The 13823-nt window shown below is 39.7% G+C and overlaps 1 protein-coding gene across 5 annotated transcripts in view; it reads left to right on the top strand.

Moving 5' to 3' along the window:
* Positions 1–460: 460 nt before the first annotated feature.
* LOC141759581 (uncharacterized) overlaps positions 461–13823 on the top strand; it is a 30499-nt gene continuing 17136 nt past the window's right edge. For 2 of the 5 annotated variants that reach the window (XR_012592153.1, XR_012592152.1), the window contains exons 1-3: positions 461–582; positions 976–1113; positions 3982–4052. Coding sequence is in view for 1 of the 5 variants with exons in the window: in XM_074621760.1 (XP_074477861.1) it covers positions 473–582; positions 976–1109; positions 3982–4052 (315 nt within the window). In the remaining 4 variants the exon portion in view is untranslated. The remainder of the gene's footprint in view (positions 583–975; positions 1114–3981; positions 4053–13823) is intronic. The other 3 variants (XR_012592155.1, XM_074621760.1, XR_012592154.1) reach the window with 3 other exon arrangements.

Consider the following 13823-nt stretch of genomic DNA (forward strand, 5'->3'; position numbering starts at 1 on the left):
ATCAATTAATCGAGACAATAATCAACAGATTAATCGACAATGAAAATTATCGTTAGTTGCAGCCCTAGTTTAGTCATAAAGTCATAAAGTGTCACCCAACACATGTAAACCTTCATCGTAGTTACCTTAGGAAACCGAACCAAAACACCCAATTATTCCAGTTTAAAGTTAGTTAAATCAATTTAGGCATAATATACAGTGTTGGGATGCTACACAATAAAGACTCCTCCCCCCTTTTCTTCTCACCATGGTACAGTCTGAGTTCCCTCTACTATAAAGCTCTTTGGAAGCTCTCACTTCCTGTATTTTTTAAAAGTTTTCTTTATTTTTCTTTATTTCTTTATTTTATTTTATTTTATTATTATTTTTTTATCTATCTATTTATTTTTCATTTATTTGTTTATTTTGTCCGTTTTTTTTGTTTTATCCATATTTCATTTTGTTTTATTTGTTATAAGATAAAAAAAAGGCCATGCTGCCTCACCACCAACTGGGCTCCTCCTCCATCCCCTCTCTCCTCCCTCCAATGAATTTACAAGTACGAGTACTTCCTGTTTGGCTGTTTGGACTCATGACCAGCAGGTAATATGGATGAGCTGTCAGGCACCAAACATGGGTGATTGAAGTTGCATGTAACCAAAACAATGACTTTGAATAGAACGTATAAGTAAATTGAGTGGTTACTTAATACATACTGAAATGACCAGAAATTACTTTTGATAGCAGGTAAGTATGCTGTACTCACATGTGCTTACTATGCCAACATAACTCAGCCAGAGAGGCCAACAACAACAACATAGGACTACAGATCTATTGTGCCAGCAGGATGGAATAAATAATAGAAATGCATAAACTAGAATATGCTTGGCCAGTGTGCAACCTACTCTACAGGGACTTTTAACTATATGGTAAAAATGAGTCAGATTCCAGCTCATTTTTTACTGAATATGTTGTTACTGTGTTTTGAATTTATAGGGCACTTGAGTGTGCACCTTTCCTTGATGCTGGAAGCAAAGAAAAGTCCTTCCCCGCACTCAAACGCTCTGTGATCCTTTATTCTGTCGCCTGGAGAGTCGCCTCGTTGCATCATCGTGAGCGCCCACAGCACAGTAGGTAATTCACAGCTCACACCGATGGCATTTTCCTTTTTATCTTCAGCAGTTTGTTTTATGACAAAGGGAGCAGGAGGACTCTGGGTGACAGATACATGCCCACACACTGATGCAACGGGTCATTTAGTCCTTGACGGCTCATCATCTCGACATCACAACCGCATCAAGCTTCAGTGACAGAAATGCAGGTTTTTATAAATATACAATATAGGTTATCATATTATTTGTCCTTCCCTTTTCAGCTCTTTGCTGAATCTGCCAGAAGATAATAGTTCTGCTCCAAAAATAGCACAAATCTTTGTCAACTCTGAGGCTCCCCAGTCTGTTCTCGGCTGTCTGTTAACCTCCATTAATGTTCCTCAAGAGGTTGAAGAGGTAAATTAATTATTCTACAGAGAGGTCGGTGCCTGGGTGAAGGCGATGGTGTGGGAAAAGGTGTTGTGCTGCAGTGTTTGCAGTATGATATGAGGCAGTAATGTGGCTTACTGGATAACTTCACAGCTCCTCAGAAGAAGAATCTTTCTATTTATGGATGCAAAATCTGCATTTTTGCATGCAGAAGTCCAATGCCACGATTCTCTAGCTGTTTGTAGTGTTTTTTTTTATCCTCCACAGTGAGTCATGCTGATTCACAGTGTAAAAGGTCTAATTGCAGAAATAAGCTGTTTACTTCTTGAGGCATAATTTTATTATTAGATGCAGATCATTAAGACTTAAATGTAATCCAAGAACTCTCTTGTTGTTTACGGTTAATTACTATTTTAATCTCAGTATTTTTTATTAATGGAATTATTCTAATTGTAGAGAGGAAGTTTCTGTTACTGATCACGTAAAATGTCTTCTCCAGAGATAAAGAGATAAGTCACTTAGTTAGTTGCGCTTTCTTTATTCAGGAAGTATCATAGACCTCAAGATCTCGTTTACAAAAGGTACCTGAAAAGGGTTGGGCAGTGTAAAAAAACACCGGTTTAAGCCAAACACCGGACTGTCAGTGTGCTGACTTGACTATGACTTGCCCCAAACTGCATGTGATTATCATAAAGTGGGCATGTCTGTAAAGGGGAGACTCGTGGGTACCCATAGAACCCATTTTCATTCACATATCTTGAGGTCAGAGGTCAAGGGACCCCTTTGAAAATGGCCATGACAGTTTTTCCTCGCCAAGATTTAGCGCAAGTTTGGAGCATTATTAAGCCTCCTTTGCGACAAGCTAGTATGACATGGTTGGTACCGATGGATTCCTTATGTTTTTCTAGTTTCATATGATGCCAGTATCTTCACTCTGGCTTTAAAACTGCGCCAGCTAACGCTATGCGAATTTGCGGTAACGCGTTATTGTTGCATTAACTTTGACAGCCCTACTTATTATTAATGCAATACAAACTGGATTTAGCGCCGTGACGCCAGAACATGTCATAATGACAAATGCCGATTCAGTCGGTTGCACAAAATCAAACCGGTGTAAGCTCGTACACCGGACCAGAGAGGCAAAATCAGAAATCGATGCAACTCTATACCTCAAGACAAATAATAGAAATGCAACATTACAACAAGACAATTCAGTCACGCAAAGCACCCAGACACACCAATTAAGCCATTCAATTAAGCTAATAAACTCAATTAAGTGTTATTGAAAATATCAATAAGTAGAACTTTGCTTTTCAGTACAATATTAAGGTGCGCCCACTGAGGCGAGACCTCTCTCTTTCTCAAGTCCTGCTCAGTCTCTGTTCAGTTGAATAACCTTCTCATCGAGCTGTGAGTGAGATCTCGGGCTGCTTCGTGTTCACTGGAGTCATTTAAGGGGAATCGATGACCTTCAGCTCAGTCAGAGCTGCTCAAGATATAAATGCAGCGGGGCGTCAAAGGAATTGGTTCTAGCAGATACTTCAAACTGTTTTGCTTTCTGTTTGTTTGTTTGTTTGTTTGTTGGGCTTTCCAATTAGCTCTATTCAAAGCAGCCAAATGGATATGAAATGTGTTAAAACCCAGAGGTTCATATCTATAAAGTGCATCAATGCAGAAACCCCTCTAGGAGGCTGCCTATCTATTATTTAAGGTGTTAAGAAGAGAAGACAATTACACAGTTTTGCTATTAGACGAGAGGATTTTTTCATGTTCAAACACAAAGCTGTGAACGTTGATGTAAAGGTCAAAGATTTTGTGGCTGCATAGCACAGCAAACGTTTAATTAGCAGGAGTTATAAGAGATATATAAATGAAAAGTAAGCTCATTGTGAAACAGAGAAGGTTGGTATGTTTTATATATCGAAGAAGCAAAGATTTCTGCCCACTGAGTGTCTGTTTCAAAGTGTTTACGGTATCCACAGTGTGACTAAAGCTTAAAGAAACGGCACAATCAAGTCCAAAAATAATATGATATGAAAACAATGTAATGAAGTGTCTCCTGTGATGCCAGTTTGGGCCTCTTCCTCAAGGCAAGGAACCACATATGAAAATCCATTTGGCAGTATTTTCTCAGCCTATCAGGCTTTTCTGGACAAACAAACATGTTTTCCTTATTGTTGCAATATTTACAGTAAGAGCTTACTGGTTCAATCCCTGGATTTAGATTTATATTCATGAATGAGGCATGAATATGGAGGACCACCCCTGAACTCTGGTATATTCTCTCTCTGCCGCTTTCTTAATTTTAATAGTTACTTTACTTTAAACTATTCATTATTCAAGGCAAGACAATGCAAAGCATACAATGCAATGATTTCCATGCAGTTGAAAGATGAGAAACTTCTATTATGCTTACGTCTTTCAAAGGATCTGGTTAAACTAAAAAGAAAGCTGTTTTTCTCATGCTAAAAATGTGATATTCAAGGTTTTCACCTCACAGTGTGTGTCCTACAGTCCACAGAAAAACACATGACGCAGCAGGATAATATCATCACCTGGATAAACATCAGCAGCCTGTTGCACCAGCTTTACGTAAGTTTTCTCTTCAAGAGACTATTTGTAACTTTCAGAAATGCTTGTTAACAGCGACACCTGCGGCCGCTAAGTCAACGAAAGTCAGCGTCGTGCTCGCGCTTGTGCTCGCTCTAAATAGACATGAACGAGCATCACTCAAAACAGTGAGGCGACACACGTCAGCTAAAACCACAATATCACTCTATATTTCACCTGCTTGGCAGTAATGTTAGCTGACCAGACGAAGGTCTCTCAATGAATCACTGCTGATCCTAGTGTTGGCTTTTCAAGAGAAACGTTATCGTCTCCCGACACCGGCATCCGGTCGGAGACAATAACGTTTCTGTCTGCGGAGCCCCGTCACTTCACAAGACAAGGGAAACCTCTGTTGGTCTGGAGGAGCTGCAGCAGTTATTTCTGCACAAACGTCCACTGAACATTCACTAGATATTCTTAGAGCTAAACTAACTCCTGTAGTGTGTAGTGAGCGCCCATGCACGTGTAGAGGTGGAGCGAGACAGGGAGAACGCGCGCGGTGTGTGAGTGAAGGCAAGCAGACAGAGGAGCAGAGACTCCCGACCCGGTAGATTTATACGTGTAAACAGTCCCTTTAAGTTAAGGTGCAAAGTCCACACTAAACGATAGTTAGTTTAGTGGTAATCAGCAGATGTCAGCGTGCTAATATGCAAGACTATGATGGTGATAATGGTAAACATTTAATACATGAAATAGGGAGTCACTTTTCACATTATTCATGCTTGGCTCTGAACAGTAGGCCGAATTCAAACAAACTACAGCATAAGTAATACTTTCATATTTTTCTTGCCTAGATTTAATCAATTTAGCTTGAACTTAACAGACCTGCAGTCATTGTCAGTTATAAGTTCTTGATGTCTGTTTGTATGTACTGTACCATCGTTATTGTCTGCAGTCCCCTCAACACAGCAACAATGTGAGCGATGAGCCAAATCCAACCTGTAATAAATTCAGCACACCTGGGAAAGTGTGAGAATCTGTCAGAGCAGATCTGATCTGATGGCTGTCAGGTCTGTTTTACTGTACAGCTGTTTGGACCGAGGGCACACTGGAATAATACTGCAACAAACCAGGGAGCCGTTAGTGTTGGACTGTTGAAATGATTGTATCCACTCACTGATTTTACTGCTCTTGGTTTAGTGTGAGCTATAAAAAAGAAGAGGAGAATATAATGAGATTCTCTCACAGCTACGGATACTGTATATAAGACACCATGCTGCTTTTTATCGGCTACAGCATCCCAGGAGAAATTGTGTGTCCATTATCAAATCTGCTGCTGTGTGCATATTGTCTTGAAACCTGATTGACAGTGTGTGTGAGGTTGAAATCCTCACGCAAAAATCCTTGAGTTGCAGTTTTTTTCACTGTTCAAATAAATTGGAAAAAAAAAAATGCGAAAAAGGTGGAAGAGAAAAAGTCAAAGCAGAATAATAAAGTAGCAGTGTCAATCAAAACAGCCTTTTCATACGAGTCGTAGTCGAGATATCCCACGAGAGCACAGGAGAAATAATACATTTGATAATTTATTAGGAAAAAAATCCCATTAAGACCAACTCCATGTTCACAGCGAATATTATACAAGAGATAAGAAAACACAATATGAAGACATCAATCACAACAAGGTGAGGAGAAGCACAAAGACAAAATGGAAAATAAACAGAGGAGCTGAGTTTGTTCCAGGTTGAATCTAATTAGTGTTTTGTAAGTTTGTAAAGTACGATGAAGATGAGATTTTGTGTTGTAGACTTGGTAAACTTTCTCGTTTGTTTAATTTGTATAAATTGGCAACTTCACAGCGACGAAGAGACTCTATGAAGTCACTGCGCCAAGTCAAGAAAATAGTGCAGCACAATTCAATCCAACATGAAACCGCAAAGAAACGTTTTTACGCTTCAATTTTTGTGTTGATTAAATCAAGTCTGTTTTATTTGTATAGCTTAATATCACAAATCACAAATTTGCCTCATGGGGCTTTACAACAAACAAAGAAGATAGAACGTGTTAATTAGTGAGCTTTAAGCCTCGGTTATATTTTCCACAAGGATGATCACACGGACATGAGCTGACGTGGAATTTTTAATGAGGAAACATTTGGATATTTTATACTCTATGCGGGTTTCTTCTCGCTGCAAACAGACATTCTCAAAGCTCCTCAAAGCTCTCAATTTTCGTCGTTCATCCGCGTCTGCGTAACTAGAAAAATTTGGATATACACGGACAGGCAAAAACCTACTGCACAAAACACAGTGTCTGATGATGTGGCTTCACTTTGGCCGTGCGGACATTCGTGACCTACGCAGATGCGGCAAGCATAAAATCACGTTTTAGGAGTGCTGGTACGCAGCTTGTTTCCTTTGGACAGAGCCAGGCTGGCTGTTTCCACCTGTAGCTGTATTTCATGGACAGATATGAGAGAGGTATCGATCTTCTCATCTAACTCTCAACAAGAATGTGAAGAAGCGTATTTCAACTAACGATTATTTTCATCGTCGATTAATCTGTTGATTATTTTCATGATTAATCGATTAGTTGTTTGGTCTTTAATGTCAGAAAATTATGAAAAATGTTGATCAGTGTTTCCTAAAGCCCAAGATGACGTCCTCAAATGTCTTGTTTTGTCCACAACTCAAAGATATTCAGTTTACTGTCGGAAAAAAACCCGGAAAATATTCACATTTAAGAAGCTGGAATCAGAGAATTTTTACTTTTTTTCTCAAAATATTACTCAAACCGATTAATCAATTATCAAAATAGTTGTTAATTAATTAATTTAATAGTTGACAACTAATCGATTAATCGTTGCAGCTCTAAAAAGTATCAAACTATTCCTTTAATTTAAGAGAAATAGTTTTATCTTATTGAAATATTATTCCATAGATACACATTGTTTTTATATTAAATGAGTGCTGGACTATTACAGTATTTGTTTTCGACCTGACTCGGTGTTTCAAATTTAATTTTATGATTTTTCAGCAAAGTTGACTTGCCTGAGCAAAGTTTACCTTTTTTCCATTTTTAGTCTGCTATTCAACACAGTTTTTATCAGCATGAAAATATCTCTAATGGATCTCTAATTCCATTCTTTGACATCTTAAATCTGTAATCAGGATGTCTTTGATCCTCTGTTGTCTTTGTGATTCAGAGTCCTTTCGGTTGAATCTGTTTGATGAGCTATATCAGGCGTCTCTCTTGACTGTGATGGGGTGAGTTTTGTCCCACTATCATTTACCAGGCGGTGAGTCACATCAAAATTACCCTTCAGTCTCTACCTATACGTGCTGTTTGTCATTTAAATCACTCTTGCTGCTTTGTCTTTCTATCACGTCGAACATGCAGGCAGACCCGTCTGGGACAATTTACATCAAAGTAGAGAAATAATTGCTGTCATGTTGAGATTACATGTTTGAAAGTAATAACAGAGAGGGTGGGAATTGCAAGATATATGCAGCCCAGTACAAAAAGACCATATCACCTTTGCTTTATGACAACCTTGTAACTCACAGGTCTGGTTATATTGTGTAATGTATAGTCTGTCTTGCAGTTGGGATTGAATTTTAAACAACCCTGGATAAAGTTGGCATAGCTAAAAGTGAATTTAAAATCTACAAATTGTTCCAATAATCACACTTTGCTAATGATCCCTGACAGAAAACCATATGGAGCTGCAGGGGTCTGCTTTAACTCTGTTTTGCAGTTTGTGAAAAGAGTGTGGCTGTATGTGGGAGAGTAGGCGCAGGCAGTTTTAGGAGGGGTATAAATTGGCGAATACCAGACTTCACACATATTCGCCTCGCTGAAGCGATGGAGGAGAGAGTGAGCAAGTACTGTGCTGTGAGGGGGAGAAACTTCTAAAATATTTACCACCTCGGAAAAACAGTCACCCAATTTATCTAGCCTGTAGTCTCATCTCAAATGTAATTAAGTAGTTCACAAAACAAAGTCTTGGTGTTCGTTTCTTTAGAGCTGCACAACCAGCTTGTTTCCTGTTTCATGAAGCAAGTTTAAAACTGGTGACCCTGGTTCTGCAGTCTGGTCGTCAACTGTTTGAGCTTGTTTCACTGATTTATTGAACACCGGATGAGAAATCCAAACATGCTGGGCCATTAACTCCAATGAGAGCTCCTCACCCAGTGAAAGCACCAAAATCATGTTGACGTTTCCCTGTTTGCTCTCTGTTTAGTGGACCTGTACTAAGGGACGGGACGGATCACGATGAAAAACACTCACAATAAGTTGATCATGGTGAATTTTCATTATTGAGATAATCACAAATATCTTCACGAGTGACTTAGAAAAACCATCTAGCTCGCTATCATGGTAGAGAAGTGAGAAATAGAGACTAATGTAAAAAATACAGTAATTATCATGTAAGAAAGAACAGACTCACACAATGTTTCTATTTTTATTTTTTTTAATTTATCGTTTAGTTATGCCTGGCGACTTTATGATACATGATTACCTTATTTAAGATTTTGATTTGTTTGTTTTTCACTAAAAATAACCTCTGTGACACTAATAATATTTGTTTCTTACCCTAAATGTAAGGTAAAGTGATATTGAAACATTTTAATGATTATTGGGTAATATCTTCCTGAATCTCAATTATTTATTATTATATATTATATTTATTATTATATTATTATTTATGAAATTTTTATATTGTATCATGCCTGCCTGTAATGAATGACATGAAAATAGTTTCTTTATTTAATAATTCAAGGAGTAATTTTACTTTAAAGCTGCACTTATTGATATTTTTAAATGAACGATGGGGAAAATGGTGTCGCTCATAGAGACAAACCCACAGAAATGATCACTTATCGCTGCATATTTTTATTTTATATTGTTGCTAGGCAACCACCAAACCATACCTTATCTTAATACAAACCATGAACTTTACGCTACCCAAAATAGTTAATAATACAGTTTAAATGAATGAAAACAACTTATCTGAAATCTCAAGTACTGGACTAGTTTGCCTCCTGCTGTTTTCTCTTCAGATCACTACGATAACTACGGTTACTAAAGTCATATAGCTTCAGATATCCAGGAAAAGTCACCACAATGAGAAAAAACACAAATGAGGTTGGGTGCTTTTCCGCTCTGAGTTGAATTTGTCAACATAAGCTGCACATATCGTAAAAACGCGAGGCGCTCAGCAACGTAAAAGCAGCGTGCCAAACGCTTCACTCTCATTGAAGACCATTTCAAAAAGCCGCCCCATTTATATATATTTTTCCCATCAAAGGTTGCAGTTTAAGAGTAATTGGGTGATTATCATCAAAGCATCCTCTCTTCATCAATTAACACAAAAAAAGCATCTGATTAACCTTCCGACTACTCCTGATGTCTCATGGGAAATAAGGGAAATATTGAGTGGACCTCGGCCCGCTCGCTGATAAGTGCAGTTATTTGATCAGTTTAAAAGCGTCCTGCTTTCCTCCTGCTCTGTGGCAGCTATTTGTTTTTCCTCTCCGCTGTGCGAGGGAAAGGGCAATTGGTCCAGAACACCTAGGATGTCAGCTTCAATCACTTCCAAATGAGCGGACATGACATAACTGACAGCGGCGTACTGTGATCCCATGGAGCCCGAAGGAGGGCGGGATGGAGATGATATAATTAAAACGGGGTGAAAGAGAAAGCCAGAACACAGTTTATTGATCTGATATAAACCATCTTTGCTGTTTGTGCTGCGGAACAAATGCTTGTACTTTGCAAAGGGATTTTCCAAGTAGATGCTGGATGGTTGTCCCTCGTTGTGTCCTGAAAGATGTGGACAATTAGCCGGTGAAGTTGTTCTTCCAGAGCACTCTCTGGCCTTCAGGGATAACGCATGGTTTAATAAGAAAAGGTAAACAGTAAATGGTATTTTTCTGTATGCTGCCCATAACCTCTGGGGAGGCAAAGATAAAAGCACAGTTTAGAGGGAAAAGCAATTTTCAGTATTACTGTAAATCAGCCGTCAGTGTTGGAGATTGTGCTTCTCTGTCAACATCTGATTGAGTTTCTCATCAGAAACCGATAAATAATGCACTGTTGATTGAGATATTTGTCTGGCGAATCCATTTACAATCAGACCAGCAGTGAGCGAATCAGTCAGGCTTTGAATAATTCAGATTTCTGTGTATTTGAATAATTAAGCCTTTCTTATTTTGCACTGGCCGTACTTCAAAGACAGAAAATCCATCTGACGTTAACGACTTGATTTAACGATGGAGGGGGTGCAGCCCTCGGAGAAAAACACTCCACCCTGAACAAGTGTAGTTTAGATGGTGAAATATTGAACTTTTATGAGAGTTTTCAGTCTAGACGCAGAGACACGCACATAGCTTTTCAAATATATTTTGACCACACAAATCAACATTTATTTATTCTGTTTATTTAAGCCGTCTGTTAGGACAGTTTTCAGTCCATCAATTTGAAGTAGAAGAGACCTGCAGCCAGTTGCACCAGCTTTTTGTAGATTCAAACTTAGCCTGTTATAACTTAAACGGACTATTTGTAACTTTCAGAAACAGCGACACCTGTGGCCGTTAAGTCAATAAAAGTCAGCGTCAGGCTCGCGCTTGCTCGCTCTAAATAGACATGAACGAGCATCGCTCAAAACAGTGAGGCGACACACGTCAGCTAAAACCACAATATCACTCTATATTTCAGCTGCTTGGCAGTAATGTTAGCTGACCAGATGAAGGTCTCTCCATGAATCACTGCTGATCCTAGTGTTGGCTTTTACTGCCTCAGCTGAAGCAGGAAGAGAAACGTTATCGCCCTCCCGACCGCAGCCGGAGGGAGCAGGGAAGACACCGGCACCCGGTTGGTGACGGTAACGTCTCCCGTCACTTCACAAGACACGGGAAACCTCTGTTGGTCTGGAGGAGCTGCAGCATTTATTACTGCACAAACGTCCACTGTACATTCACTAGATATTCTCAGAGCTAAACTAACTCTCCTGCAGTGTGGAGTGAGCGCGTGTTCACGTCTAGAGGGGGAGCGAGACAGCGAGAACGCACGCGGTCTGAATGAAGGGCAGGCAGAGGAGCGGGGACGCATGTGTCCCGACCCGGTACATTTATACGCTTAAAAAGTTACAAACAGTCCCTTTAAGTATTTACTAATTTACATCACTAAATGAAACCATGGTGCAAGACAGAAACTTTTCATTATGTATATTAGTTGATACTAAATATTGATACCCAGTAACTATGTGGTTAATTTCTATTAATAAAAATGCAAAGTAAGGATTGCGACATGCAACATAGGGCATTATTCCCAATTTACAGTGTAATTTATCCGTCGGAAATAATATAAACTTACCATAATAACAGAAAAAGTACCTGGAAGTTAAACAAATAACAGTATAAATTATTTTTTAAGATCCCAGATTGTGCTGCCTTATTCCCCAACTTCACACCGTGTTCCCTTGTACCCACATGTACTGATATGTACTCTACTGTTACACAATTAGTACAAAAATTACATTTGGGCAGAATGACTCTGTATGCTGCAGGCCGTTATTCATCACCAAAATAAATGTGGGATTGCAAACCATCCAACACAAACTGCCATCCAAAATTACTATCGTTCCAAAATATGCAAAGCTACAACGTGAAATGCAAAGAAATGTGATTTGTATTTCTAAAATCACAGCCTCAGCATGAGTGTGTTGCCTTTTGGCTTGTGTTTCTTATTTTTAGCTGCCGATAAACTGTCATATCCTGCCAGGAAGTCTTGGAACAAATCATCCAACAACTTTCAGCTACTTATCTCAGATAACTTCCTGTGACTTTGTGTGGTAACATGTCGAACAGATAGGGACATTAGACATTAACAGGATTGCTTTCATTTGCCAAATACAATGCATGTGCTAGGAACATATCTTGATTAGTTGGTACTGACAATACAAGACAGTTTTAACCTGCAGGAATGACACTTTAGTGGGTGGGCGACACATTAAGGGGTTTAGAGGACGATAGCTGCCAAAATCTGAAATTGAGTTCACGCAAATGCCCCAGGGATTCAATATATGCTTTGCACATGTTATTGTACGATTTGTATTCTGGGGTCACTTGTTTTGTCCTCGCCTGGATTACAGCATTATCTCCGAGCACTGAGCAGCCATCAAACCACCACTTACTGTTGATGTCCTAGGTGGAGATAAAAATAAACATATCCTCCTCTGCACTGAAGGCAGTGAATAGACACCAGCGATACCACCAGTACGAGGCACAGTGAAAATCCAGTCTAACATCAAAGAGATGGTAATGTTGAGTAGGGCTGCAATTAACGATTATTTTCATTGTTGATTCTTGATTAATTGATTAGTTGTTTGGTCTATAAAATGTGGATCAGTGTTTCCCAAAGCCTAAGATGTCCTCAAATGTCTTGTTTTGTCCACAACTCAAAGATATTCAGTTTAATGCGTTAAAGAAATTAGTGGCGTTAAAATGAGTTTGCGTTAATGCGTTTTTATTGCGGAACTTTGACAGCCCTAGTTTTTTTGTTTGTTTGTTTGTCTTGCTGAATATGTGGAAAAGTGTGTTATGTGTAGATCGTTTATGGCAGAAACTCTTTAAAAGTATTTTATCATATTTATTAGCCCAACCTGGAAATTTGATTCCTAATCTCTAATATTTTAAAACCCCTGGAAGTCATATTTTATTATTCGAGCTGATTCAAAAGTTTAATAAAGATCATTGAGATTCTGAAACTTCAATCATCGGGTTTCCTCTGACCCCCGAGGAGGCTGCTTGGTGCCTGGAAATATATGATTTTCTTGTGCCCTGAAGACTGACGCTGCTCCTGAAACATTGGCACAATAAAGTTTTTTATTAAAGGAATCATGTTGCTCTCCTGAACTTCTTGGCAATTTGATGAAAGGAGATGATGGCTCCTGCTGATCTAAACCCATAGGTGGCTATAATGTGTCCTCCTGAGGCGTGTATTTCTGGCTGGTAAATGTTTCCAAGACACTTTGGATGAAATGATAACAGTCCTCTAATTGCCTCAGGCGTGTAGTTCAAAGCGTGTAAGGTCAGTCAGGTATCTGGACGAGGGATAGAGCGCCCATTAGCCGGCTACCTGACAGGCTATTGACCATTAGTACGATGGTACTTGCTGGTTGTCACCTCTATTAGCATAAAGAGCAGTCTGGGGAGCCTCTGGCCCCAAAAGGTCTGAAGCAATATCTGTCACGTCTCTGGCCTTGACTCCAGGAGTTTTTCAGTGTTCTGCTTTCCCTGGGTCTCCCCCTCCCCTGCCTGTGGGTGTGGCAGGGGCGCGGCTTCCTCATCAGGCACCTGGTCTCACTCTCCACTCTGCACTCTGCACCTGTCAACAATCACCTAATCAACCCACAGTACAAGAACACCAGCTTTCCTGCCAGTCCTCGCCAGATTGTTCTGCCTACCAGTTGGTATTTTCTCGGCCGCTCTGTATTCTACTTACCAGAGTTATTCTTATGTTTCCTAGTGCTTCTGATATCTAACCTTGTGTTCTCCTGTCTTCTGGATTCCAGTGCCAGCCTCCCATCGAGCCATCCTCACGCCGCCGCAGCTCATTCCTCCAGCTGCTCCACCCTGCTCAACAGCCTGCCTGTCCCCTGCCTTCTCCAGCGCCCTCACCACCTTTAATTATAATAAATCCACCTGACTTTCAACCACCATCCAGCTGTGTCTGTGTCTGCTTCTGGGTCCTAAACCAAAGCCCTCACAATATCAACGTGATTGATGCTGATTAATAGCTTTGATGCTCATA

Source organism: Sebastes fasciatus, chromosome 21 (assembly GCF_043250625.1).
Source record: "Sebastes fasciatus isolate fSebFas1 chromosome 21, fSebFas1.pri, whole genome shotgun sequence".
Lineage (NCBI taxonomy): Eukaryota > Metazoa > Chordata > Actinopteri > Perciformes > Sebastidae > Sebastes > Sebastes fasciatus.